Genomic DNA, 27981 nt, shown 5'->3' on the forward strand with positions numbered 1-27981 from the left:
CCACGTTTTCTTTATCCATTTATCTGTTGATGAGGCTTTTCCACCATAAGCACTTTTATATAAAATTACTTATCATGGTTCATTTTGTGGTTATAAGTGAGTCTAACATATTTTATTAAGGTTTTAATTTCTTGGATTATGATTGGTTTTTGTTTTACTTTCCACTTTTTCCAATAAGAGGGAAAAAGTTTCATTTTGAAGCCTTAGCTCACCTGACAGAAAGTAGCCTGTATCCCTGTGTATTTCATGGGGCTGCACTCACCAACCTTTGGGAAGATGTAACATCAGGGCCCAGTCCCACAAAGCTACTTCCCTGGACTAGAATGATGCCAACCTTGTCTCTCAGCAGCCTCAGCAGCTATTGTTCTCCCCTGGGTGACTAGTCCTAGAGGAATGGCTTCTGCCACAGTGTTTGACCAGAAGGGTTCAGATGGTCCTTCCCTGGTGATGCCTGGATACTTCAAGTGTCACCTCATTTCATCCCATCAGACCTTTGTCTTGGTTGTCTGGGGAGGAGGACACTTTTGTTGCATTTGTGACAAAGCATAGGCAATATCCTGGCACTGAGGCCTCCCCTTCTCCTGGTCTGTCGTGCTCTGAACCAGGGTGTATCTTTTAGGTAGTGGATGTCAAATTGTAGCATAGCTAAGAAAAATACCTGAGAGCTTTGTGAAAGTGCAAAATTTCAGGCTAACTCCTGGGATTTACTCCTGGGTCCTAGAGCTGGTCCGTAATCTGTTTAGAGAAGCCTAGCAGGCAGTTGAGTTTCAGGTAGTGGAGACCAAGCATTTAGAAACAAAGTTTCCTGGGTCAGACTGTGAATAGTAAGTAGAAGGAAGGATAATGAAGTATTACAAGTTGACTAATTGTAACACATAAATTGTTACCTCAAAAAAGAAAATAGTTACAAGTTCCCCACTTGGATAGGGACCTGTCAGCAACTGGGAATTTTGGAGTCTAAGCAAGGCGTTTCTTCTAGAGTGGTGGTTTTATACATGTGGGAATGGAAGTTCATGGAGGGAATAGATGATCCATGAAATTGCAAGCTAATTAGAAACTTAAATGACAGTGCATATAACAACTATAGAAATAATTTTCACAGTTTGTTTTTGGAAAAAAAATGGATTTTGTCTTTAGCTTTCCAGATTAAAACGAGAGCTGACCCAGATGAAGCAGGAACTACAGTACAAAGAAAAGGGCGTGGAGACCCTGCAAGAGTGAGTTGCCTGCGTATATAGATGAGAGCATTTGCCTGTGATTTTCCGTTGTCATGACCAATTTGGCACCTGGACACGTGTACCAAAAGCTTCATGACCTTTGCGTTTATGCTTTTATTTATGCTTGTTGTTTCCTAATTCTACACATTAGAGTTCCTCTGTCCCTTGAAGATTCTTTATTCCTTTAAATGGAAACCCTTAGAAAAGACCTTTATTTGTATGTATTATTTGTATGTTTATAGCTGTCCTGTCCAAGGCACACATAACCATTTGCATTTAAATTGGGATTTTTGTTAATTTTATTCTCTTAAAATTTTTATTCTAAAATTTAAATTTAAATTTAAATTAATTAAAGTAAAAAATTTAGAATTTAGTTCCTTATTCTCAATAGCCATGTCTGCAGTGCTCAGTAGTCATGTGTGGTTAGTGCACATTTTCTCTACCATCACACTAATGTGACATTTCAGACACGAATGATAACACTTTGTGAGGGTCATTCTATTACTGTAGGATGTTGAGCAGCATCCCTGGCCTATACCTGATGACTGCCAGTAACACCCAACCCCTCATTGTGACAACTGAAAAGGTCTACAAACATTCCCAAGTGCCCCCAGTTGAGAACCTTTGGGTAATTTGCTACTCGTTGGACAGCACAGCAATAGATTTCTATCATCACAGAAAGAACCTTGGGACAGTGGTCTACAGGTCTTTTCCTGTTCGCATCTTTAAAATTATAACTTTATCCCTACCAAGAGTTTGGGGATGAATTCTTTACCATCAGCGAGTTATATTAAACCAGCAAATTTAATGAACAAGAGTTGTTATTTTACAAATGACTATGATGATGGTCTGAAAGAATTAATTTTGTTAAAAGAATATTGTAGGCTTGTTGACTGGGAGTCCTCCCTTGACTCAGAGTCTGGCTTCACTGGCTTAAATTGGACATGTGCTTCACACTTTCTGAGCTCACTTTTCTTATTCATAAATGATGATTAACTTAGTCCATTTAAGCTGCTATATTAAAATACTATTGACTGGGTGACTAGAACAATGGACATTTTTTTCACAGTTCTGGATACTGAAAGTCCAAGACTCCATTCCTAGTATGGGCCTGATTGCTGACTTTCAGGTGGTCACTTTTTGACAGTGTCTTCACTGGCTCAGAGAAAGAGCTCTGGGCCTCTCTTCCTTTTCCTGCAAGGACGCTAGTCTCATCATTGGGATCCTACCCTCATAACCTCATCTAAGCCTAATTACCTCCCAAAGACCCCATTTCCAAATACTGTCACATTGGGGGTAGGGCTTCAAAATAAATCTAGTGTGGAGGATCATAAACACAGAATCCATAATAGTGATCATTGTGCTAAATTGTTCAGAGGGTGTCATCAGGGTCTGGTACCTACTCAGCCTTCATAAAGGCAGGAATCCACATGGTTACTCTTAAGTGATGAAGGGGAGCAATGTGCCATGCTTTGTATTATAGAGACAGGCTCAATAACAGTGTACCAAATATGACTGCAGAATTGTCTTTATAGGGAGGTAATAAATGAGTGTGCATGACATATGTAATTATCTCTACCTTATTTAAAGGGTAAGATTGGACGTATCAAACCCTGTTGTTTAACACTAGGTCAAGATCAACTTTCTTAATTAGTCAGGATTGGGTTGGTTCAGGATTCATTTGTGTGTCTGTTTTCTATTAAGGCCATCTAGGCACCTGGGGAGATACAAAGAAAGGGGAGCTACCTAGAGGGGCTTGGCTTTCTTGTCCCTGACCCCCAGGGTTGTTAAGAGATGATGGTTTGTTCAGAAACACTGCGGTAACCCCTGCAGGTGGGTTTTGATAAGTCTATTAACATGAGTGTGATCTGAATTCTTTTAAAGTCATTGTTCACTTTTTGCTTTCTCTGTTGCTACACGGATGTGGTGTTACTCTTGTGTTTGTTTACTCTCTCCTGTGTTTTACATCTACTATCTGAGGTTCCTCTGATTAGCCCTAGTTAATAGTATACCCCCCCACCCCCAAATGTTTAGTTTTAAGCAAATCAAGGTGCTTTCCAGTACTGGTACAGTCCACTGGTTTTGTTGGCCATTTTGCCCACTTGCTACAGTGTTTCCCAATGCTCTGTGATTTTACCCCTGATGGTCCAGTCAACCTCCCAAAACTCCAGCACCTCCCAGGATGCTTTTCTGTGTTGTGTCTGTATCATCCTATGTTGCTTGTGCTAAAGGGATAAAGAATAAGCACAAGCAAGTAATTTGACTTGATAGGTCATCAAATTTGCCCACACTGTCTAATTGAATTGGAGGGTCATTTCTTTCTTTCACTGTAGGTTTCTCTCATTACCCTACAATGTCTATGGATAACATGTCATTTTAACACTAGTCATTGTGCATGCTGGAGGTTGTCATTTTCATTCTTACTTGCAGAAGCTCTGAGGGAGGTGACTGGGATTCAGGCACAGTCTGAGGCTACACAGCACCCATGAACCTCACAGGAGAGCCAAGTTTTGTGCTTTTCTCTGGTGGTTGTGTCTTCTGTGTGGGACCATCTGGGCTCAGTGCCTGCTCCTTTGCCTAGGCTCCATCACTCTGGACAGGTCCATTTTCTTATTGAAGACAAAGTTTATATGGCAATGTCAGTTTAAAACTGGATACTCTAGAAAATGGAATGTGCCAAAGGGAAGGCAGTTCCCCTTTCTGGGAAGTAAATCCATCTTTTGTAGTTGTAGTCTTCAAGGATAGGAAAAGGCAACTTCTTTTTCTCCAGATGTATGGGTAGGGAAGCAGGATTGGGCACAGGGAGAGATTTAACTTTACATCCACAGCCAACATGGAGTATGAGTTGTGCTCCTGGAACAGAGAAGAGTGATGTTTGTATTTTCTTCCTGCTTTCATTAGCAAGATCCCACACTTGGGAACAGCAATTATAAACTTACCCCTTGCCAAGGGGAGGCTGCTCGTGCCTGTCAGAGCTCATGGGAACGCTCGCCCTCCCCTGGGGAGGCTGAGGAGTGGCAGTAAAGGGTATGGACCTGGCCTTGGTCCTGAGGGGCCCACCCCCAGCCACGCGTTCTGCCAACAGGCCAGGCAGCTTTCCCCAGAGGAGCTGCAGAGCAAGGCCTTGTTTAATCAGCGTGTTACCTCTGCTCATTTGGAGATGCTTTGTCACTGCATATTTACTTTATTCTGTGACACAGCCTCTCAGGAAGAAGAGAAAACATGGACATTTATGCTACTCTTAAAACTTTTGTAAGTGAAAAATAATCTGGTAGCCTTCCTCTGAATTCTGCAGGCTTTGAAGATGAAAATAGCCTCATCATTTTTTCTGATATTGAAGATTTGGCATTTATGTTTGGGTTCAATCATTCAATTTATGTTATTCATTGAGAAAATTTTAAAACTCTTTTTAAGCATTGAAGATATGGTTACCACACCTCAACTGTGAAATCCTGACTACAAGTACAAATAGCACATGAGCTGTTGTACATAAATGTAGAACTTCTCTGATTTTATTACCAGCATTAATTTAAAGCAGTGGCCCTAGATTTTCCTCCAGAAAACTTTCTGCTGTTCTTGCTTCCCAGAATCACCAGTGTATTCTTTTCCAGAGCACCTCACCAGGAGTCTGGCTGCTTATAACGTTTTAAACTTAACTTGTTTATCTTGGTGAATTTCCTGGCTAGCAAGGAAATCCATCATTATGTTTGAGTCCAAGTGAGGAAAAAAGAACCTTTTGTATTTTAAAAAATATCTGTATATGTTGTTAATATGTGTAGCAGGGAGCTGGCCATGGATATGGTCTCTGGATTAAAGATAGAATATATACATGTATGTATGTATTGTTTTTAAAAATATTTTAATGATGGAAAATGTCAAACATAAGCAAAAGTAGAAAGAACAGTATAATTAAACCCTCCTATAACCATAACCCCAGTCTTGGCTCATCTTTTGACACTATCCCATCCCCTAAATCCTTGGTCCCTTATTGAAGAAAACTCTAGAATCACGTTTAGTTGATACTTACCTCTCCTAAAGCTGTGGTCTCCTTTTAAAAACATAACTAATACTCATACCCTACTTGTTAGGCATCCCTTCTCTAGCCACACTGTCCTATTTCTCCACCGTTTGAGTCCAGATTCATCTGAGGCTCATACAGTGTCTTTCCAACTTTCCTCCTCCATTTTGTTTTCCTGACAAGTTATTTGTTGATGAAAGTAATTTGTTTTTCCTGTAAAATTTTCCTGATTTTGGATTTGCAGCTTGAATTCCTGGGGCATTGCTGAACACATTCCTCTGTCCCCTGTTATTTATGTACATGGGTATAATTAGTTTGAGGATCAGGTTCTAATTAAGTGTAGACTTCCTTCCTTTCCTCCCCTCCCCCCTTTCCCTCTCTCCCCCCTTAGTTTCAGTAAGAATGTTCTGTAGGTGGTGGTACTTCCATCAGAAGGCACATACTCTCTGGTTATCTCTTTTTCTGCTGTGAAGATTATCACAGCTTTCTTGGTCTGCTGCATCCATGTGTAATAATTGCCATCTAGTTCTTCACCTGATGATGTGCATGTGTATCTTTCAGGATAAGTCCCTGTTTTCCATAGCTTTGCCAACAGAATGTATCAACACGTTTTTTCATTTTTGCCAGTCTCAGTGATGAAAGTATCTCAGTGTAGTATTAATTTGCATTTCTCTTGAGGTCCTCTGTGAAAGTCTTCAGAAATAGCATCATTTATCATAGATAATGAAGGTCTTCAGAATTATTTAGCGTTTCCAGCAAAAGATGTTCTGTACTCTGTTGCCCTCATTTTCTGAAGCTTAATTTGAAAAATGACCTTAATATGACTTACCACTAGTGTCCAGAGGCAAATGGAAGGATGCAGAACTAAGACGTAGGCAACGATTCCCACATGGGTGATCCATAAGAATGGGCTGAGCATTTCAATAGGTGTGGGGAGATTTTCTATCGGAGGTCTAGAATGCACCTTGAGTTAGATTCTGAGTTGTCTTGATGCCTGGAAGCTCATTTAACATGGCTTCATCCTGAGTTTCCCACACTTACATGTCATTAAAGCCTTTTTCTGCCGTGACATATAATGTCCCTGAGCACTGGTGCAATGGCCAGAATATTGCCCTGACTACCTTATTACCACATCCATTATTCATGCTGTGATATTACCATACCTAGCACCCAATCCTTCACACAACTTCCACTGTGACTGCTTTGAGCTGAGCTGCTATTATGACTCACCATTATCATGTGATAACCACAGGGATTTTTTACATGTCTCCTCTGTTTGTGACCCTCCTGTGGCTTTTTGTCTCCCCTAGGAAACAACCAGACCCTAGAAGAGTTGGTTCCTGACCCAAGTTCATTTCCTGCTAATTTCATCCTCACTTATTTGTGCCACCTACTCTGGCTACCCTTCCAGCTGTCCAGTGTTCCAGGCACAACCTGCTCTTAGCATGGGTACTTATAGCTCCTGTGCCTACAATGTTCTTTCCCCCAAACTCCTCTCTCCCTTCTGTGGTCCTCTAGTCAGTAACATCTTGCCAAGATCTGTGCTTAACTATCCTCTCTGAAAAGATAATCTCTCCTTTACACACTATCCCAAGCTTGACTTCATTTTGTTTGAAACCCTGACTTGATTTGTTTATTATTTTTGTCATATATTTTAATGCTCACCTCCTTGATTGGAATGGCATTACATGAGGACAAGACTTTTGCCTCATTTTCTTCCCCATCCTGAGGACTTAGACAGTTCCTGGCACAGGGGAGGCTCAGAGGAACAAATGGATGGTAGCCCAGGTGCTGTGCAGAGTGGCTGATGTCATTGCTCTTGCCACTGGTAACTATCACATAGTTCACTTCATTCTTGGATGCTGTAGCATTCTGAGCAAGGGCAGATCTATCCTTAGCCAAAAGTTTTGCCTACTGCGAGGATCTTAGGGATCTCTATAAATTGACTGGTCACCTTCTTATTAACTGCCCCTAGCATTTCCTTCTTGTCTACAATTGTATTATACTGTGTTTTGGCCCTGTGGTTAAGAAGTCCTATTACTTATTACTGCTATTGAAATCACAGAAGCAGTGTTTTACAAAGTGTTCTGATAACTAATTTCCATGAGGTACACTCTTAGCTACTAGGTAAGCCTCTCAGCTTCAGGCCTTGTTATTACCTGAGGAGCTTCCCTGATAGGGTGGAATGAATGGAGTTATAACCATTTTTCTCCTTGAATAAGAATGACTACATACTTCTGAGTATTATATGCCACAATGAGGTCTTACTAGATATTAGCTTTTTCTATCTGAAGGGATTTAGTACTTTCAGAAGAAAATGGGATTGTTTAGTTACAACAGGCTTACATTAACAATATCCCACTCACATAGCACATAAGGTACAACCCATGCGAAAACCCTGGCAGTACTCAGATAACAAGAAAACATACAGAAATGGGGATAGAAACAAAAAGAGCATTGTTCCTGGCTGTGGGACAGTCCGGCATTCCACACAGGACCTGCTGTTGATAGAAAACTGCCGGAAGCTTTCTGAGGTTCACTTGAGGCCCTTGCCAGAGCTGCTGATGTAAAAGGTAAAAGTTGTAACAGAACTTTCCATTCTTTTAGGTTGTAATCTATGGTATTAATGTGGAATATCTTTAGAAGCCTGACACCCTTTTCTCCAAGATGTAAGAAGTTGTCTGGTTTTGCTTTTGTTTTTATTTATACAATTCTCTTGTCATCTTCAATTGAACAATAAATATGAAAACCTTAGGGTGATGGGAGGTTGAGGTTGATTGAAAACATCTCAAATGCATTTTTGACTACACCAAGTTCTGCATCTGAAGCTTTATCTGTCTCTTCTTCCTTTCTTTTCCAACCTTCTTTTTCACAAGCAAACCATTAAAGAGCCCCAGTTTACTTTGGGATGACATTTGACTGGCTGTGTGTGTAGCCTTCAGGTATGACACAGTGAGCATTTGAAGGCCTTGACTTTGAGTGTATTGTTATCTGGGTGTTGAAGAGGGTGAGTGCTGGCATGAGGGGCCTCAACTTGGAACCTCACTGTATCTCTCACTGGCTCTGTGACCTTGAGCTAGTCATTTAACACCTAACCTCCCTGAAGCTACATACAAAATGTAGAGAGTGGGAAAGTAAAGACTATGAGTCTGAACTCAGTTTTTTCAAACTGCATGATAACATGTTCTTGTTAATGCTTCCTTTTATTTTTCCTGAGTAGTCATAATTTTCTATCATTTTATCTGCAATGTGCAGCATAAACACTGACTTGAATTCTTAATTAAAATTAAATATAGAATAAGCTGGGTGTGGTGGCACATACCTGTAATCCAAATGACTTGAGAGGCTGAGGCAGGAGGATTGCAAATTTGAGGCCAGCCTGGGCAACTTGGCAAGACCTTATCTCAGAATAAAATAATAAGGTCTGGAAGTTTGCTTAGCATGTGTGAGGCCCTGGGTTCAATCTACAGTACTGCAAAAAACAGAAACAAAAAACAAACCAGAACAAGATAGGGTTATATATATATATTTGTAGATGGATGCAATACCTTTATTTTTTATTTTATTTATTTATTTTTATGTGGTGCTGAGGATCAAACCTAGTGCCTCGCACATGCTAGGCAAGTGCTATACCACTGAGCTACAACCCTAGCCCCAGATAAGGTTTATTTTGACAATTACAGATATGATTTTTTTTCATGAAATGGAAGACATCAATATTTTGGAAAATACCAAATCATTGAGTATGTCAACTGGATTTGAACAGAATTTTATACGGAATTTTTAAAGAGAGAGGGACCTCTGAAATGAGTGAACTTTGTACAAGTGAAAAGAGGGGTTTCCTGCTCTTTGAAGTTTTTGTTGGACAATAATTGATCAAAATTGAAAAACTGAAGCAGTTTGTGTTCTATGAAATATAACTTGCCCCTGTTTATAAGCATCTGAACCCAAATTGGCCACTCTGAATGGGGTGATGGATGTTACACTCAGTATCACTGTACACTTTGATCCTGTGTGAGATTCAGAGTCAGGGTGTGCAGGTTTGAATCCCCACTCTGTCACATAGTAATTTGTAACCTGGACCCCTTAGTTAATTACTCTGATTCTCAATTTCTTCATTACAAAATCCAAGATTATGCTTAACTCATAGGGCAGTTAAGGGGTTAAATGAGATGCTATGCCTAAAGCATGAAGCTAGACCCTGTCACAAATAGGTGATATAGTGAATTATTCTTAAATAATATTATATTATCAAATAATATATTTTAATTTAGTAATACTTCCTATCTATGATAATATTTATTTAGAAGTAATAGTATTTCAGAGATTCCTAGCTTTGAGATCAAGTTAACTACTCACTTTCACTTTTAAGAATAGAATAATTCCCTTTCCTTCCCTGCATACAGCACCTTGTAGGGAACTAGAAAATCTTTAACAGAGCTTCTGTGGATGTTGGGGTGTGTGCTTCTAGCTCAACCTGTACTCCCTGATTCACTGCTGGGCCTTACCACTTCAGGGTGCCTTGGGAACAGGGTCAGAACAGCTGCCCTGGTAAAATATTTATTCTTTTCCAAGATCTCACAGCCACTTGGGTTGAACTAAGATCAGAGTCTAGGCCCTGGTCTCTAGGTTGTGCTTTGGTCATTCTGCAGTATCCACTGCTGGTCTGAATTACAGGTGCTACTAGTCCTCTCTCTTGCGGTATTGGGACCTGTTTCCTTGATGTGACAGCCATTCCCATTATAGAACCTGATGCCTCAAGAGGCTACTGGCTTGATTCTTGGGTTTACTGATGTCCCCACTTAGGTGTTGTGGCTGCTAAAAACCATAAGGCAGCCACAATACTCAAGTATAAAACAGGAACAGAAGTGGTTAGTCTCTCAAATTGCAGCTTCACCAATGATACATGTCTATATACCTATGGAAATTTGATTAGCATCCACTTCTAGGCACCTGAAAATATTGCATTCAGTATAGTAGTTTCACTTCTCTATTTGGTGGTCAGTGTCAGCTGGTGATAACGTGCTGTATTCTTCATTCTGGAAGATCTGGTAGACCTGGTGAGTAGAGGAACCAGTCATTGACTGTTAAAAAGCAATCTGACTTTTCTGGCTTCAAGTTTTTGTCTGGAATTGAGGTAATACTACTCTTCTTCAGACTTCATCAGTCTAGGTGGGTTGTGGTTTATGACATTAAAAAAGATGTATTGAAAACCTTTTATTGGAAGATGAACACAAGACATTGTTATGTAAATAAACCTAGATTTTCTCTGCAAGAACAATTTGGTAACTTCTTTGGCAGGGTTAGTGCTTTTAGATATATGGTCTTTTATTTCTGCTTTGTGTTTCTTGGTTCTACCTAGAGCATCTAAAATGGAAACACACATGGTCTTTTCCCCCAGTTTTATGTTTTCCTATATCATGTGTCTTGGTGTGTCTGCAATCCCTGTAAGATGAACAGCTCTCAAAAGACACTTATTTTTGGTGCTGGGGATTGAACCCAAGGCCTCACACATGCTAAGTATGCTTTCTACCACTGAATTATATCCCCAGCCCAAGATGAACTGACTTTCTACAGGAGACCTCATCCCCAGCCTGAGTTCCTGTACTAGACAAGGAACCAAAGAATTTCATCTCTGTTTTCTGGTATTGCTTTTGCCCTTGAATAATTTTATGTTGGAAATGGATCTCTATCACAGAATTCCTTCTACTGTCAAGTCACTATTTATAAGTGCAGAGACCATAGAGTTCAATTTAATGATAACTGTTATATAATGTGTGTCAGCAAATAATAACTATTCTAAGAGGAGTTTCCTTCAAGATCATGGTTCTGGGAGCTGGCAAGTGGGTCAACAAACTTTCAGTTCTGCCTGTAGAGGTTCATTTACAACAGGGACCCAGGAGTCTGTATTTGTTCCAGTAAGTCCCTGTTCTGTTCCCAGGCTTCTTATTCCATTCTCTTTCCTCATCCCATTTAAAAAGACAGTGCACCCTATGCAAAATTTCAGTGAATGACATTGATTTTTGTTGTGAAGATGTGGCAGGTAAGAAAGTATAAGATGGACTTTTAGTGAATGTCACACATGATTAATAGGGCTGGGTCAGGTATTGGCTGTGTGTAAGAAAGCCAGCCCCATTTTGGTGGTAGTGGGGGTGGTTTTAAGAGACAAACAATAGAGGTTTAAAAATGTACAAAGGACTTATATGCCTACTGCTGCCTTTTTTTTTTTAATACCGACTCCTGCTTTTTAGTGATCATAAAATGGCTAGCTGATACTATGCTGGGAACTTTTTATACTTTATCACTAAATCTCATGAAGACTCTCAAGGTGTGGAGTTAAAACTAACTACTTCATTCATTTGAATGAACTATTGTGAAGGAACTGGAGTAGGGATTTATTGAGAGCAGAGAGCAGATATAAGAGAAAATCCATGATCATAGCCCAAGCTTTAGATCAGTCTCACTTATTTTAACTTTCAGCATGGAACACCATAGTTAAAAATACATGTGCCTTCTTATAAAAATGTAAATAAATAATTTTTGCCTTGTTTTCCATTCACACAAACCTCTGGCATGTATTCTAGCCCTGCCACTCACTAACTGTAGGACCCTGGACAAGTCACCTTTTTCAATGTGTTTCTTGTGTCACAAGTGGAGATAGTAAAAAAATACCTCTCCCATGGGATGGGTGTGAGATTTAAGGAGAAAATGCAATGTAAGGGCTTACTTGGCAGGAAGCCTAGCATATAATGTCTTCCATGATTATTATTATCATCAGGATAATGTGGACTCTACTTACTCATGAGGGAAAAAGATTTGTGTGAGTGGAAAACAAGGCAATTTGGGCAGCCAGTTAATGATCCAGATTTTCAGGATAACATGTGGGAAAAATTTTAGAACCTGAACCTGTGTGATGGTGGGCCTAGAACCTGAAAAGCAACCTACCTGCTTTCCAGGGAAGGAATTCATTCCATTTTGGAGCCAGTTTCCCAAGTTCCTTAGCCCTGAGGGCTTTTAAGGCTCAAGACTTAGGTATGGGAGACGTGACAAAAGACAAGTTCCCCAGACTGCCTGCTCTTTGAAGGCAGAGCCAAGTCTTGTCCTGTTTTTTTGCTCTGCTTCCACCACCCAGGGCCAGGCCTGGTATATGCCGGGGTTAGCTTGAATTTTGGAAGGAAGAAAGGAGGGAGGGAAGAAGGGAAGAAGGAACAAAAAGGTAGTTTGGGTAGGTAGATGTTTGGATTAAAGGAAAGAATTGAGGAGGTGGGCGGGGGAGAAAGAGTAATAACTGAGAACTAGAACAAAATAAAAGAGAGGAGACATAAAAGTTTACAACTTTTGCACAAGGCACCGTTATTGAAAGCTCACTACTTATTGCTGTGACTATATACTCTCCCTGCACACAGATCTCATTCATAAATTTATACAAAAAATATTTTGACCACTAACCTGGATGATGCTGAGGATAAACAAAGAAGGCTTGGTCCTCCTCCTTGAGAGGGGAGTGTACAGTTTCATATATTACTCAAGCCAGTGATCTCAGTGCCAGCTCCTTAGAAGAGGACATGGGCATCCTCACTTGAAAGGCTGCTCCTAGAGTGAAGGCATACATCCACAGCCAAGTCTCAGGTCTTTGTATTTACCACAGGAAGGAAGGTTTCATGAAATCTTTACTTTTCTGTGCCAAAACATTGCTTTTAACTATTTGCTACCGTTCTGTGAAGTTTTGGGAATTTTGTTGTTTAAAGGAATGTCACGATCTCATGTGGAATGACTCTAATTTTTCTCTTTTAACCAGGATTGATCGGAAGATGTCAAATGCTCACACCAACTACAAACTAGATGAGGCGCAAGCTATAATGAGTGAGCTGCGCACCATCAAGAAAGCCATTTGTATGGGTGAGAAGGAGCGGCGGGACCTGATGCAGGTAAGGCCTGGGCCACCCCCTACAGAGCCCATTCACTTGCATGCCTGCCTACCTGTATTTTATTTATTACATGTTATACATTTATTGCATATGTGTTCACATATAATATTATATATGCATATTTTAGGCACACATACACACTGTGTTTAAGTAAGTATATTAATTTCCTGGGGCTATTATAACAAACTACCACAAACCCAGTGGTTTAGAACAACAGAAATTTGCCTTTCTAGTTCTGGAGACCAGAAGTCAAAATCAAGGTGTCAGTTAGGCTGTGCTCCCTCTGAAGATTTGGGATGGGTTCTTCCTTGCCTCTTCTTAGCTTTTGAGGCTCTAGGTATTCTTGGCCCTCCTTGGCTTGTAGACACATCACTCCAATCTGTGCTTCCATTGTTACATAGCCTCCTTCCTGAGTCTCTGTATTCAAATTTCCTCTTCCTGTCAGGACACTAGTCATTGGATTAGGGACCACCTATCTAGTATGACATCATCTTAATGAAATTATATCTCTGAAGACCCTGTTTCCAAATAGGGTCATATTCACCAGTTTCAGGGGTCAGGACTTGAACATCTTTCAGGGGGACACAATTCAACCTACAACAGTGGGTGATATATTCATGTTGTTAATAATCAAAATAATTTAAAAGATGAATGATAAAGAATTCTTGCTATTGCCTCATCTTCACATCTCCCATAACAACTTTCATTCTCATATAACCTTCCTGTATTCATGCAGATGCAAAAATGTGAATACTTGTTCAAAGGTCCTCACACAATGTTGGAACTATTACACTCTTCTGCTGTAGCTTCCTCATGTGATGATAACAATCCTGTACCTTTTCCCTTATCTGTTCCCAACCAGCTTCTTCATTCAATATTGTTTACACGGTATTTTGCCATGTGGATATATTTGAATTCTGTAGCTTGAGTCATTGAAGCTGTATTTGCTTTATGTTTTTTTTTTTTTTTTTTTGCCCCTTGAACTGTAGTTTCCATTAGTTTTATAAAAAGTTGAACTTTTGCAAATGGGTGTATGCTTGTCTTGCTTGATGCTGGAATGCATTCAGTGCTTTTAGTTCCAGTCTTTATTTTTCATTTAATACCTAAAGGACTACCTACTGCCTGGTAGGCATTTGTCTAGATTCTGTAGTATGTAAGACTCAGGGGATATATAAGGCACAGTTCAGACTTTAGGTAAAAATGAGACAGATACACAAATAGCTTCCTTGCTTGGCAATGCTTCCTAAGTGTTCCACAAGACACTTCAAGGACCTGAGTGACTTGTGGAGAGTTCCCATGGTCCTCATTAAAATGCAGTTTACCAGACCCTGCCCCAGACTTCCAGAACTTTTGGAGAAAGTTCTGTATGTTCAGATGACCTCTCCAAGCCATGATAGATAAATAGTCCATTGTTAGATTTTTTTTTTTTTTTGGCATACTGGCAGTACTGAGGACAGCATTCATTTACTGAAGTCTCTGTGCATAGCATTAGACAAGGTACCCTATGTCCACTAACCGTATCATCCTAACCAACACACAAGGGTGAACCAGGTGGTATTTCATGACAGAAACACAGAGGATTTGCCCTATGAGGTCAAGTGGGCTACCTACCCTGGCCTCTCTGGAGCCACAGTGCACAGTGCTGGGAAAAGCCACCCAGTTGCTTCACTTGGGTTCCCTACCATGGCTGCCTTCTTCAGGCAGGAAACAATTTCTGGAAGAACCAGTTCCTTCTTTAAGGTCTTCACAGCTTTTCCAACTCTGAGATGCTCCAGGGAGAGGCATGGGCAAAGTTTTCTTTCATCAAAACCAATTAGGTTGTTTTGTCTTTCTTATATGAACTCAATGTGACTGACTCCTTCCCAAAAAGCCTTTGTCTTTTTTTTTTTTTTTTTTTTTTTTGAGCCAGTTGCATGTGTTCCAGTGCACTTGTGCATTCTGGTTCAAGTCCACAGTGACACCAAAGATAAATAGGTTCAAAAGTCTAAAAGAATGCTAACACATCAGATTTCTCGTAACTTCCACACAAAGGAGTTCCATGTGCCAGAGTAAATACTTGTTCTAATTTTTGGCAAGCATCCATATGAGATTACTTTTGACCATGTATAATTATAATTGAAAATCAAGTTGTAAAAACACATAGACATCGTCTTGGAGCTGTTATTATCTTCTATGGTTTATCTATGAGAGTCTTGAGGTGGCATGAACATTTTGGATAGGAATGCTTGTTTTTGTCCTCTAGGAAACATGAAGGCTTAACAAACAGTAAAAGCAGTACCATAGATTTTCTCTATCTATATTCATGTGCCTCCTGGAAGACTCAATCACTATTTGATTTCAATAACTTAGACTTTTATTAAAGGTGCATGCAGTGAAGAACATTTATTTTAACTCTAATGAGAATAAAGAGTAGGGTGGAATAACTCTCCAGTCAGAAGGCTGAAACCCTTGAACAAGAATAAAAGAATTCCTCCTACAAAGAAGGGAATCATCACTGTCTCTACTCAAAGAGTTTGTCTTGTTCTCTTCCAGAGCCTGGCCAAGCTTACCGATAGCTTCAAGAACAGCTGCTCTATTACTGACTCTGTCCAAGATTTCCCTCACAGTGCAGGCGCACTTGGTGATTCTGGTGTTCCTCAACAGTTCTGTGATGCTGGCTCACAGACTGATACCATGGGGGAGGTATGCTTGCTTGTGTTGTCCTCAGTCATTTGGTTTAATTTTCCGTTTTTCATGTCAGAAATATTTTAGATTTTGTGCCATTAGATTTGAAGAAAAAAAATAGTGCTTCTCACATCCAGCTGCAATGGTTCAGTGAGGTAGGATGCAATTGAATTGCTTGTTGCCTTGTGATTAGAATTCTTAAAGTAGTAGTCTCTAGCTGGGTGCAGTGGCACATGCCTGTAATTCCAGCACCTTGGGAGGCAGAGGCAGGAGAACTCAAGTTAGAGACCAGTCTCAGCAACTTATTGAGACCATGTCTTAAAATAAATTGTTTTTATAAAAGGCTGGTAATGTAGCTCAGTGGTAGAGTGCTCCTGGGTTCAATCACCAGTACCACAAAAACAAAAGAAAACAAAAATATAAATGTCAGACTCCTTGTGAGAATTGAATTTAAATGTTGTGTGTGTGTGTGTGTGTGTGTGTGTGTGTGTGTGTGTGTGTATCCTCTAGACCATGGATCAAACTTTTTCTGTAAGGGACCAGATAATAAATATTTTAGGCTTTGCAGGTCAGGCAGTCTCTGACATGATCACTCAGCTCTGTCATTAGTGAAAAAGCGTCCTTAGATGATATGTGAGATAACTGGGCCTGAACGTGAGACAGTAAAGCTTTATTTACAAAAGGAGGCCGTTAACTGGACTTGGCCAAAGGGCCATAAGTTTGCTGATCCTTAGTTTAGGACCAGCAATTTCCAAAGGCTTTGTGGTTGTGCCACCTTTGGTTACACTTTGTTGCCATTTCTTATTCTTCTAAAAGAATGTCAGGAAATTGAATTAAAAGAAAATTTGTTTGAGACTTGGAAGAATTTCATCAAGTTCCCTTTGATAATTAGGGAAGCCTTAAGTTAGCCACAAAAACAAAGTTGGGAGAATCAGCATTTGAAGCTGGGGAGTGAATATTCCAAAACACCCTATTGTAAATGTCATTGACTGAAGTTTAAAAATGATTTGTCACCAAATAGAAAGCAGTTTGTAGGTCTTCTTTTCATTAGGGCTTATTAAATAAAGATATCAATAGAATATATAGTACCCCCAAGTTAAATAAAAGTAAAGCAAAAAGGGGGACAATTGATGGGAAAACTCTAGTTTTTAAATAATTAGCTAATATTTTGAAAATTTGGCAAATATTGCCTTTCTAAGGTGATCATAATGTAAATTATGACTTTTTCTCTCTGGATGTTCTGGAAATGTCCTATATTCAATGTCAGCCTTATTATTTCAAAAAGTATACATGGACATTTTGAACCAGGCATCTTCTTTAGTTTAAAGAACATGTTCACCATCTGTAACACACAGAGAAGGATCTGAATAAAAAATGTTTGACATTTTTGCCTCAAGATTTAGGAGTAAAGGAAGGAAGCAAGTGCAAGACTCATTGAATTCTGGGAATGATTTCTTGCTGCTTGTCATAAGGTTAGATTTAGAATGTAGAGCTTTTAACTAGTTTGAGAGGAACAACTAAGAATCAAGCTTCTCTAATGATTTTGTCAAGCCATTCTAAACAGGTGAGAAGTGGTGCCTGGTTCTGCTATTTTAGCTGTAAATTGTCATGTTTATGAGCTCCTGCAGTTTACTGAGGCTGGCAGCTTCACAGCTGTTGTCTTGGTTTAACTAGTTTTTTTGTTGATATTTTTTATATAGGATTTTGTTACTTTCACGTATAATTGATATGAAAATGTTTAGGCACAACTACTGATCATACTCTGGGTATTTAAATTGTAACTCTATAGAGTTAGGCTAAGGAGAGCAGTAAGAATGAAGGAAAGAAGGACTGTGTAGAGGGAAAAGAGGGGTGGGAAGGGTGGGAGGGGTGGGGGGGAGGGGAAAAATATAATAAACATCATTACCCTATGTAAACGTAAAAAAAATAAATAAATAAATAAATAAATAAATAAAAAAATAAATTGTAACTCTAAAGTTACACCCCAATCCCAGGCTTTTCAAGACCTTACTTTCTTTCCTTTGGTTCTTTTTCATGCCTTGTGACCTTGAAAAGCATTCTCTAGTCCCTACCTAAGTCAGTTATTCCATCTTCTTCAGATCTTAGAACTTTGTAGTAGAACATCTTTAGAGTTGTCCCTCTGTATTCACCAGGGATTGGTTCCAGGACCCCCTCAATTACCAAAATCTGTGGATGCTTAAATCCCTTATATAAAATGGCATACTCTTTGCATATAATCTATACACTTCCTCCTGTATATTTCAAATGATCTCTAGGTGACTTATCATACCCAATGCAATGTAAATGCTATGCAAATAATTGTTATACTTTATTGTTTAGGAAACAATGACAGGAAAAACACCTATCCATGTTCAGTATAGATGTGACCATCATGGGCCTAACTATATTTTCAATCCTTGATGGTTGAATCTATGGATGTAGAACTCATAGATATGGAGGGCTGAATGTATTTTGTATTTAATGAGGAACTAGACAGTATAATTCCCAAAGTGGGATGAATGTTTTTGCCTTTTTATCACCTTATGCTAAATAATTTCTTATTCTTTTAAAAGTAAATTTGTTGTTTTTTGGGATTATACAATAGATGAATATACTTACCCTATTTAAAAAAAAAGCAAACAAAACCTCAAAACACTAGTTTTGGGCAAGCAAAAGTCTTCCCAGCCTGGTTCCTAACCCTTACCAGCCAGAGGTGGCAGCAGAATATTATTTGAAGTGTTTCATTCTAGTCTTTGAAAAATTGGAATTAAAAGACAAATTAAAAAATTTTTCTTCATTGTTGCTGAAAGGTTAAGTGAATTTTCTGGTTTGAAAATATGTTTTTATTATGTGTTTCTTTTCTTTTTTTTTTCCTTTTTCTCTTGTGTTCCGGAAAGTTTGTCTTTGATGATAAAACAAGACTTGTAGACCGAGTCAGACTTAATTGGCAGTATGAGGAAGCCCGAAAGAGGTAAGAAGCACATTTTTTCAATCTTGTCTTCTGTTCACTTATTTCTCACAGAAAAAGGCTTAGCACAGTTCCACATTTTATCTGATGGAATACAAAAATAAAGAATCTTCATTTTTATGTAGCTTCTTAATACATGTGGCAAACTTTCAAGTACACTTAAAATGTGAAATTCTCAGTACTACAAACAGTTATGAAAATGTGATTCAATAAGAATAGAGTCCTTCCAGTTTTCTGTTTCTCACATCCAGATGTGGTGGTTCAGTGGTGCAGGATGCGATTGAATTGCTTATTGATTTGTGATTAGGATTCTTAAAATGGCAGACTCCTTCTGAAAATTGAGGGGTTTTTTTGTTTGTTTGTTTTATTTTCCGGACACATATATGACTTTCTAGGGCAAGGGTCTAGGTAACATACCAGGTAGTTCAGAACTCCTTTCCTCCCTCCCACAGCATCAGTTCCTCAAACCAGCATAAGCAAAACCAACCTTTGTTTCATTAGGTGCCTTCTGATGCCAAATATTGATGTAAAAAGCCACTTATCACAGTTTAAAAGATGTTTGAGTAAGCACTGGGTCAGCAAATGTTAGCAGTACCTACTTGCTCTCATTTTGGTTGGAGAGAAGTAACATTTATATTGACCTGCATTGTAACTCATTTGCCTTCTGGAAATTGAGATTCATCCAGGTCTATGCATTAAGTTTCTCTTTCCTTGCCTCCCTTCCTCCCAGTCTTTAGCATAGGACGTGGTCAAAGCTGCATGGGCAAATTCAAAATCTTCACCCAGTACAACATTTTTGGTGCAGTATTTTTAGGATAGCATGTTTCTCCTCAGGTGATCGGCATCCCCATTTTCAATATTCTGATCCTGCTCTGGCTTTTGTGTCCTCTTTTTAGAGAATTTCTCTCTGTTGTGCCTTCTGGAAAGAGTCTTAAAGCCAAATTATTTTAAAATATGTGCTTCAGTGAAGGATACATTTTAAAAAGATTTCTTAGTCATAAATGAAATATCATGGTGGGGGAGGAGCAAAATGCCAGGTGGGGTGAGTGAGTCCTTTCTGGAAGCTAAAAAGTTGGGCCTGTTCAATATACTGTATAGTTCATGGAAGTCCAGAAATCCACTTTGTCGGCTTTAAGAAAATGCAAAAATAGCAAAAAAGTAAACCATCTGACTTCATGCCACAGAGCCTGCAACTACCATGAATTCTTCTTGCTAGGAGGTGTTCCACCCAATTCTTCCTGGCTTTTTAAGGAGTATTTGTGGTGGGTTTCAAATGTCCCCAAAGAGTACTGCCAAGTTCATTTGCCAGTATTGGTTACCTCCATGGTCACGTTCTTCATCCCTCTTCTGTAGCTTGTGGGTGCTTATGAGGGGTGATTGTCTCTTCTGACTGTTCCTCTGCTCCTTCCTGCCTGTTTCTCAGTGGAACTGCAAAGTGTGGGTGCTGGAATTTGCTGTGCTATATTAAATACAGAAACTAGATCATTGCTACACTTAGGACCAAATTGTTATGTGTTTTGCTGTGACATTTACCAAATATAGCAAGTGATTTCTTTGTTTTCTAGAACTGGTGTCAAGACATTATAAGTAACCTTTTAAATGTCATGATACATTTGGTGAAAAATTGGGAAGATACTGTACTTCATCATTACTTTAATACAAATAATACAAAAATATTATTTAAAGATTTCCAGAACCGTGTTAGGAAATATATTGCAGTTACAAGGGCGGGTCCTGGCACCAGTGTTTTAACCTTAGTGACCCAGTGGGGATTTTGAGAATTCCTTTTCTGACCTGCATTAGACGATTTAAAAGTCAGCGATGTGGTTTAAACTCAACCTGAATTGACTTGCCCAGGTGCTAACTGTCCTTTTCTCACTAGTGCATTGGTCCTCAACATAAGGAGTGGACTCTTTAGCTCTCAGGAGACTTCTGGCAATGTCTGGAGCCATATTTAGTTGTCTCCTACTGGCATCAGGTTGTCAGAGCCCAGAGATGCTGCTCAACATCCTTCAGTGCACAGGCTAGGTACAACAGCAAGGACTCATCTGGCTCATTGTATCAGAAAGTGAGAAAGTCTAATAAAAGGCCCTATGAGGATGATGTTGGTGAGAGGGGATACAGTAAAAAGTCCAAGAAAGGATGGCTGGAGGCAAGAGGAAAACAGCAGAGGAAGTAAACCTTGGAAAACACTTACCTCCAAGGGTTCAAGAGCAAAGGAAGAGCACCTAGCAAAGGATGCCAGGAAGAGAGTAGTGGAGAAGACAAACCAGTTGGCCAGCAGACCTCTGCCATCCCAAGGTGTCCTGATCCACAACATCCAGGGGAAAAGGAGAGCAGTGACAGATTTTCATAAAACGTTGGCATTCCTAAGCCCCTCCCACCTCCTTTCTTAAATTGTCCCAGCCTTCGGGAGTTGTAACAGAGATGGTGCTCTCTGCTGGAATTAAAGGAGGAGAAAGAGAGAAACTTCTGAAAAGTTTCCAGAGGCCAGCATTATGGATGAAGATCAATTAGATGGCAGATCTTGATGGTTGACAATGATTTGGTACCGCTAGTGGGTTTTAAGCTGCTTGGAACCATACTCAAAATGTTTCTGTCAGTTGAACTTGCCTTAGTCAGTGGATTGCAGTTCATTGATTGCAGCCCCTCCAGGTTCTGCTCACCTTTCCAGTCCCCATCACAGTCTGCATCCAGTCATTCCAAACTGATTCTTGTAGTTAAAGCTTGACTGGTAACTGCCGTGTGCCTAGGTTGTACACTACTCTGCTGTAGATCATGTGATCCTCAGTGGCACTGGCAAGGCACTGAGCTCCATACACCTTGTAGCATTGTCAAGACAGCCTTATATTCTCCCTGCAGTAAACATGTTGATGTCATTGGGACAGTTAATGTCATCAGGTCTCGTGTTACCCTAGATCAGTAATTACTTTAAGCATTTATTTATTTGTTTATTTAGGATCCAAAACCTGATGATTTTGAAGTCTTGTCTATGGACTCTTCACACAGTACCCTTGATCAGATTCTAACACATCCCTGATATCCCCATGAGCTTTATTGGAGAAGGGAGTCCATGTACAGGAAAGCACTATGTACCCCTGCTCACCCACCAAAGCATGATAATGAATGCATTGTTTTTAGTGGCTGTGTTAGCAATGAAAAAATATGTCCTTTCCTGATTATTTCTCCTGAGGCTAGTGAGCATTATGGGCCCTTTTATTTCGCCCATGTGGACTTCCATTATCTTGGTGCCACAATTCAGTGTTAGGTTGTTTTCCTTATGTCACCTCACCCTTGAATATAAGTTTCCAAGCTTTCATTCCTGAAATTATTCAATCCTACAAAATTTAGCTTCCCTACTGATTAGCCAGAGAAACAGAACCAATAGGACAAGAGGGTTGATTATAGGAATTGACTCATGTGATTAGAGACTCTGAGAAGTTCCACCATATGCCAACTGCAAAGTGGAGAACCAGGAAAGCTAGTGGCATAATTCAGTCCAAGTCTGAAGATTGAGAACCTGATTTTGGTAGTGATGGTGTTAGAGGTAGTGCTGGCATAAGTCTTAGAGTCCAAACCAAGGGCCCCGATGTCTGAAGGCAGGAGAAAGTGGATGCCCCAGCTCAAGAAAAGAAAGCAAGTTTGCCTGTATTCTCTCTGCCTAATATTCTATCTGGACCCTCAGTAAATTAGATGATGCCCACCCACATTGGTGAGGGTGGATCTTCTATACTCAGTGTACTGACTCAAATGCTTATATCTTCTAGAAACATCCTCACAGACACACCCACAAAAACTATTTTACCAGTTACTTGGGCATCTCCTAGATCAGTCAAGTTAACACATACAGTTAATAATTACACCTTCCTCTGTAGAACCACCTATGCTTTGCCAATTCTAGAAGGTGGAAACATTTCTGCCTTTATGCATTCTGGAGAAGTCTTTCCTTGTATATCTAGTTTTGAGATTGTTTTTAAGAAGTACAAAATTGTCAGAATGCAGACTTCTGAACAATGTATTCAGATTTAAAGGAAGTTTGTGGAAGTGTAATTTATAATTCCAAGTGATAGTATGATTTCTAGAGAATTCCTTGACCAAACTACTACTGCCATGGTGACCACTTTTGTATTTTCAACTCTGGGCTTGTGAAATGTACCAAAAGAACTGTTTCTTCCATCTCTTCAGGAACATCTCTTTGGATACCCAAGGTAGACCTTATGCTAGGAATATTTTCACATTACTAGTTTAAAAATTTTAGAGTTTTTAAAGTGAAGTTGGAAGAATAAGTCTTCTTGAAGCAATTCTGATGATGCAGATGGCTTCTTATTTTTAAACTAAGAGAACTTGTTCTAGAACTGTGCACAAACTATAGCTGTTTCCATAGAAACACTCAGTTCAGATAGGAACAAAACATTTGGTCCATCCAGTTTCTCTGTGTCTTAATTTTTGTTGCCAGGATCATTTCTGCTGTATGTTGGTTGTCAGGAATCAGTGGCATTAAGATTTCAGTTAAATTTGATCAGTCACTTGTGTTTTCCCTTTCTTTCTCAAGTGATTTTGTATCTGGGTTTTGGGGAATGAGGTGCAGCTTTGAGGAATGAAGAAGAGCATCTCTGCCATTGCAGTCTATCTTTCCCATTTGGGTCAAGATAAAGAAACCGGAAGACTTCCTGGTTTTTTTATTTTAGGAAGTTGCTTTCAGAAGAGCTGTGCTTTCCAAGAGGAGAAGCTGTTAGAGCAGGGAAGATGAGGACAGGGCTAGATTTTGGTGCATTGGTAAAACATTCTTGCACCGTATGTTCTAGATGCAGAATTGTCAAATTTTCCACATAAAGAGTTAAGTGGAAATGGGCACAGTAGCACACGTCTGTAATCCCAGCAGCATGGGAAGCTGAGGCAGGAGGATCGGGAGTTCAAAGCCAGCCTCAGCAAAAGCGAGGCACTAAGCAACTCAGTGAGACCTTGTCTCTAAATAAAATAAAAATAGGACTGGGGATGTAGCTCAGTGGTCAAGTGCTCCTGAGTTCAATCCTTGGTACCCCACTCAAAAAAAAAAAAAAAAAGAGTTAAGTAGAAGGTGGGTACAGTAGTGCATGCCCGTAATCCCAGCAGCTCAGGAGACTGAGGCAGGAGAATTTTGAGTTCAAAGCCAGCCTCAGCAACTTAGTGAGACCCTGTTTCTAAATAAAATATAAAAAGGGCTGAGGATGTGGATCAGTGAGTGAGTAAAGTGCCCTGGGTTCAACCCCCAGTACCAAAAAAAAAAAAAAAAAAGGTAAGTGGAATGGACACTGATTTATTAATACTTAGTTCAGTCAACTAAAGTGATTTCATCTTTCATCTAACTTAGATCTCAGCTAAGATTTTCTTTAACCTTTGCTTTCATTTAATACATATTTACAAAAAGAAAGCTAAGAGGAAGCATAAGAAGTCTCAAATCTGTAGTTGTAATTAAATCTGAAGGCATGATGCTCTAAGTTGACACCATGTCATGGAATGTGGGATTAGAATCCATCATGGCTCATCACCATCAAATGGAACTGTGGGTTGCCTGGCGTTCTGTTTGCTATTCCAGAAAGCAGCAGGATTTTAGGAAGATGAGAAATCATTCAGTAGACTGCAGGTTTTAGGTATTAATTCACATAATTGGGAATTGATTACTCTTGATATACCTCAAAACTTTTTAATATTAAAAAGTGTATTTGTCCTAGAAAACACAAGTCTTAAGATTTTCATGCAAATTGTGAGGGTCTGAGTCATTTCTGCAGCATAAATGCAGGTTTCTATTCATGGTTTATTGTGCTAGGGTTGAAATAGGTAAGGCATTTGGGCAGAAATTGTAAGGGATAAATGATTTGTATTTTACCTCTGTCTATGTTAGAAATGTTTAGGGAATAGAAATTGGAAAACACATAATAAATATGAAACCTGAATGCTTAATTGAAGATTTTACTTTTATTTCTTCACTACCAGGGCATGGAAACATATATTTTAAAGCTTTTAAAAGCATTTGTGAAAGATTATATATGGGCCATAAATTGTATTACCCATCAAAAAATAAGAATCAAAGCAGGTAGTTGACTTCTAGGAAAAAAAGAAAAAAGAAAAATATCCTTGCCAAGGATTTTAAGTGGCTCTCCGTTCTTTTTAAAAATGAACTTGGAAAAGTTTTTTTTCTGAAAACCTTAATCAGGACCTTGCTTTTCTTCCATGTATTTAATTTCACTAAAATGATATTTCAAAGAAAAGCCTTTCTGGAAATCGCTTTTCCTTTAATACCCAGAATAGGAATGATGGCCCTCACAGGAATAGGGTTCCAACCAGTGGCTCAGCTGTTTGGCATGGATAAAGAGAAGGTGCATCGAACCTCAGTACATCTGTGTTTAGCCTTAGGCAGGAAGTCTGTTTCTTCAAGTAAACCTAACATGCTAAAGATACTCCCTGTGGATGACTGGCTGGATTCCAGGCCAGCAGCATGGTAGACGAGGCACACTCTTTTAAAGGCACAGCCATTTTTTTCTACCCCATGGAGAATATGTGAGTGATCAGTTGTTGAAGGAATACTGCTAGTGCTTTTGACTTTCAGAACTCTCTTGACCTGGCTGAAGTGGACCCCAAATGTCCACACCCCGAGTTTGGATGCAAGGAAGGAAATTGTAGTTTTCAACATATACCAATATACTCCTAGATTCATAGCTCAAAAATAATCTTGTAATCATTTGCTTTGTTGTGAAATTTTATTTTAAAAAAGCACAGTTCTCAGGCAAGGAAATGTTTGCCTATGTTCAGCATAGCCCAAATAACTTTTCCAGATGGATTGCAAGAAATCAGCCTCATCCGGATTTTGTTTCTGCTGAAGAGGTTGTCCCTCCCCATATGTCCTTGCATATATTTCCTACAAGCTGTGGAAAGTTACAGTTTGGCTGCTGTACTATTTCTTTATGCCCACAGTGGGCAAGAGGCTTGGAAGTTGCCCTTTGCTTCTCCTCTCTCTTATAATTCATTTTCCTCCTCAGTTTTTTCAGATAGTGCATATTACTTGAGATTTTCCTGGAAAGGTTGTGATTATCTGGGATTTAATCTTCTGCCACCCCAGAAACTTAAATTCTTTTAGATAGCAGTTAACCTGGAGCTGGTAGGCTCAAATGGCATCTTGAGCTCCTTACAAACCTTAGGAAACTTGAACTGGGGGGGGGGTTCAGCTCAGTGGTAGAGCACTTGCTTTCCTAGCATGCATGAGGCCCTGGGTTCCATCCCCAGCACTGCAAAAACAAAACAAAACAAAACAAAAACCATCACAACAAAACACCTCATAAAACTCAAAAGGAGTACTTTTGAAAATGCCTGTGTGTATTATATGTATGATAATTAGATCTGCCAAGCTTTAGCTAGGCTCAAATAGGTTTTCCTATGGATCAGATTAATTGAAATAAAAAAAAATCTATGGGGACACAGTAGATTTTCTCATTGTTCTCCAAATCAGTTATATTTACTTTTTTATCTTTGACTTGTATATCGTTCGAATGTTCCAGAAATTTCATTTGGTATGTCTCATTTAGCACTAACATATTTATGAGTCTGCTTGGAGTGTATTTTCCTTGGGCTTCATTTATATGACCACCATAAATATTAATTACACTAATTAGACATAGGTGGATGCTTCAGCCCAGTTGGATTCCTAACCCTGTTGTGCTGCCTCTGTCATTATTTTTTCAATGATGTGATTTAGTATCATTTTTCAACACATTTTCAGGAATTTAGTTTTAAGTTAGAAAAATTATCTAATGAAGATACTGACACTCAACTAATTTCTTTACCTTCTTGGAGAAATGGGCTTGAATAAAATGTATACATTTGAGTCATAACCTGTATACCCTTTCCTTTCCATGACTATGGGTATTTTGGATTGATTTGGTACCCAGAGAAAGAACATCATGAATGATCCTCCAGCCAGGCAGATGAATCCTTGTGCTCATGTCTAGATCATGCAAATCCTGACCTGGCATAGGACTTGGCAATGAGTTTTAGTGTGTGTGCCAACTTTAGTCAGTTGGTTGTATCTGTGTGGAATGTGGTGTTGAGAAGGACTCTGAGGGCTAGACCCAGCAGGCAAGAAGCCAGATTTGGTTAGTGCTGTGCACCCTGGGCACAGGAGGTGGGCTGTCTTGGCAGTGCTCCTGCCCCATGTCTGCCATTCCCATTTTAGTGAGAATCATCCCATCAGTGCCTAATGCAAAGGCTTAAAACAGAGGCCAGTTGGCAACCTCCAGAATAGGCAGGGCTACAGAGGAGGCAGCTCTTCAGGGAGCAGTGGGTGTCCAACTTGAGCAAGCATCAGAAACACCTGGAGGACTTGACAGATCCCAGATTGGCAGGACCCATCCCCACAGTGTCAGATTCAGCATGTGGGGCTGGGGTCTGAGATTTGCACTGGTAACAAGTTCCCAGGTGATTCTGAAGCTGCTGGCCCTGAGACTCCACTTTGAGAATTGCTGCCTTAGGGCTGTGTGTACCTGCCACTTATCTGTTCTCACTGCACTTTCTCATCACAGAAGTTTTTGGATGTTTTTAGGCATGTGTGCCAAACTTGGTCCACCACATCACTCAGTTCAGGTTGGGTCTGGCAAAACTAGTTTCTGCCTGGAAACAGGTAGCCTTCACCTTTAGGCTTCCTTGAGGAGCTTAAAACATACTACTCCTATTTAATATTTTAAAATATTAAAAGGTGCTTTAAAAATATGAGCCATGTCTGTTTCACTTAATCAGCATTTGACACCACGGCAGGACACAAAGTATGATGCAGTCTGTTTGTCGGGCAAGCACTGAAGGTTCAGGGGCATGGAAAGTGACAAGATTCTCTGTTTTTATACCCTAAGGACTGTTGCTCTGAAACCTTTGGTCAGATTGACTGGTTTGCATCTAGCCAGATGATCACATGCCAACTTCTGCACTTATGGGGCTGCCTCTCATTCTGTCGTGTATTTGTTGGCAGGTCTGCCCACTGTTTAATACTTGAGCTTTTGTTGAGCACCTGCCCTCAGCAGAGTGTTGTGTATTCACATCTGGTTGAGGTCTCAGGTACAGGAAGGAGCACACAGAATCAGCATATGTGGGCATGGGTTTTGGCTCTCTTCTGTTTGCTTTTTGTTTGCTTGCTTTGTTTTGTTTTTTTATCTTTTGACCCAA

General features: G+C 39.6%; 1 protein-coding gene across 1 annotated transcript in view; it reads left to right on the top strand.

The window, feature by feature from the left end:
* Nucleotides 1–27981, top strand: part of Wwc3 (WWC family member 3) — a 72126-nt gene that overhangs the window by 16257 nt on the left and 27888 nt on the right. The window contains exons 4-7 of the mRNA XM_047536916.1: nt 1138–1217; nt 13034–13163; nt 15696–15845; nt 18725–18798. Of these exons, the coding sequence (XP_047392872.1) occupies nt 1138–1217; nt 13034–13163; nt 15696–15845; nt 18725–18798 (434 nt within the window). The remainder of the gene's footprint in view (nt 1–1137; nt 1218–13033; nt 13164–15695; nt 15846–18724; nt 18799–27981) is intronic.

This window comes from Sciurus carolinensis, chromosome X (genome assembly GCF_902686445.1).
Source record: "Sciurus carolinensis chromosome X, mSciCar1.2, whole genome shotgun sequence".
NCBI lineage: Eukaryota > Metazoa > Chordata > Mammalia > Rodentia > Sciuridae > Sciurus > Sciurus carolinensis.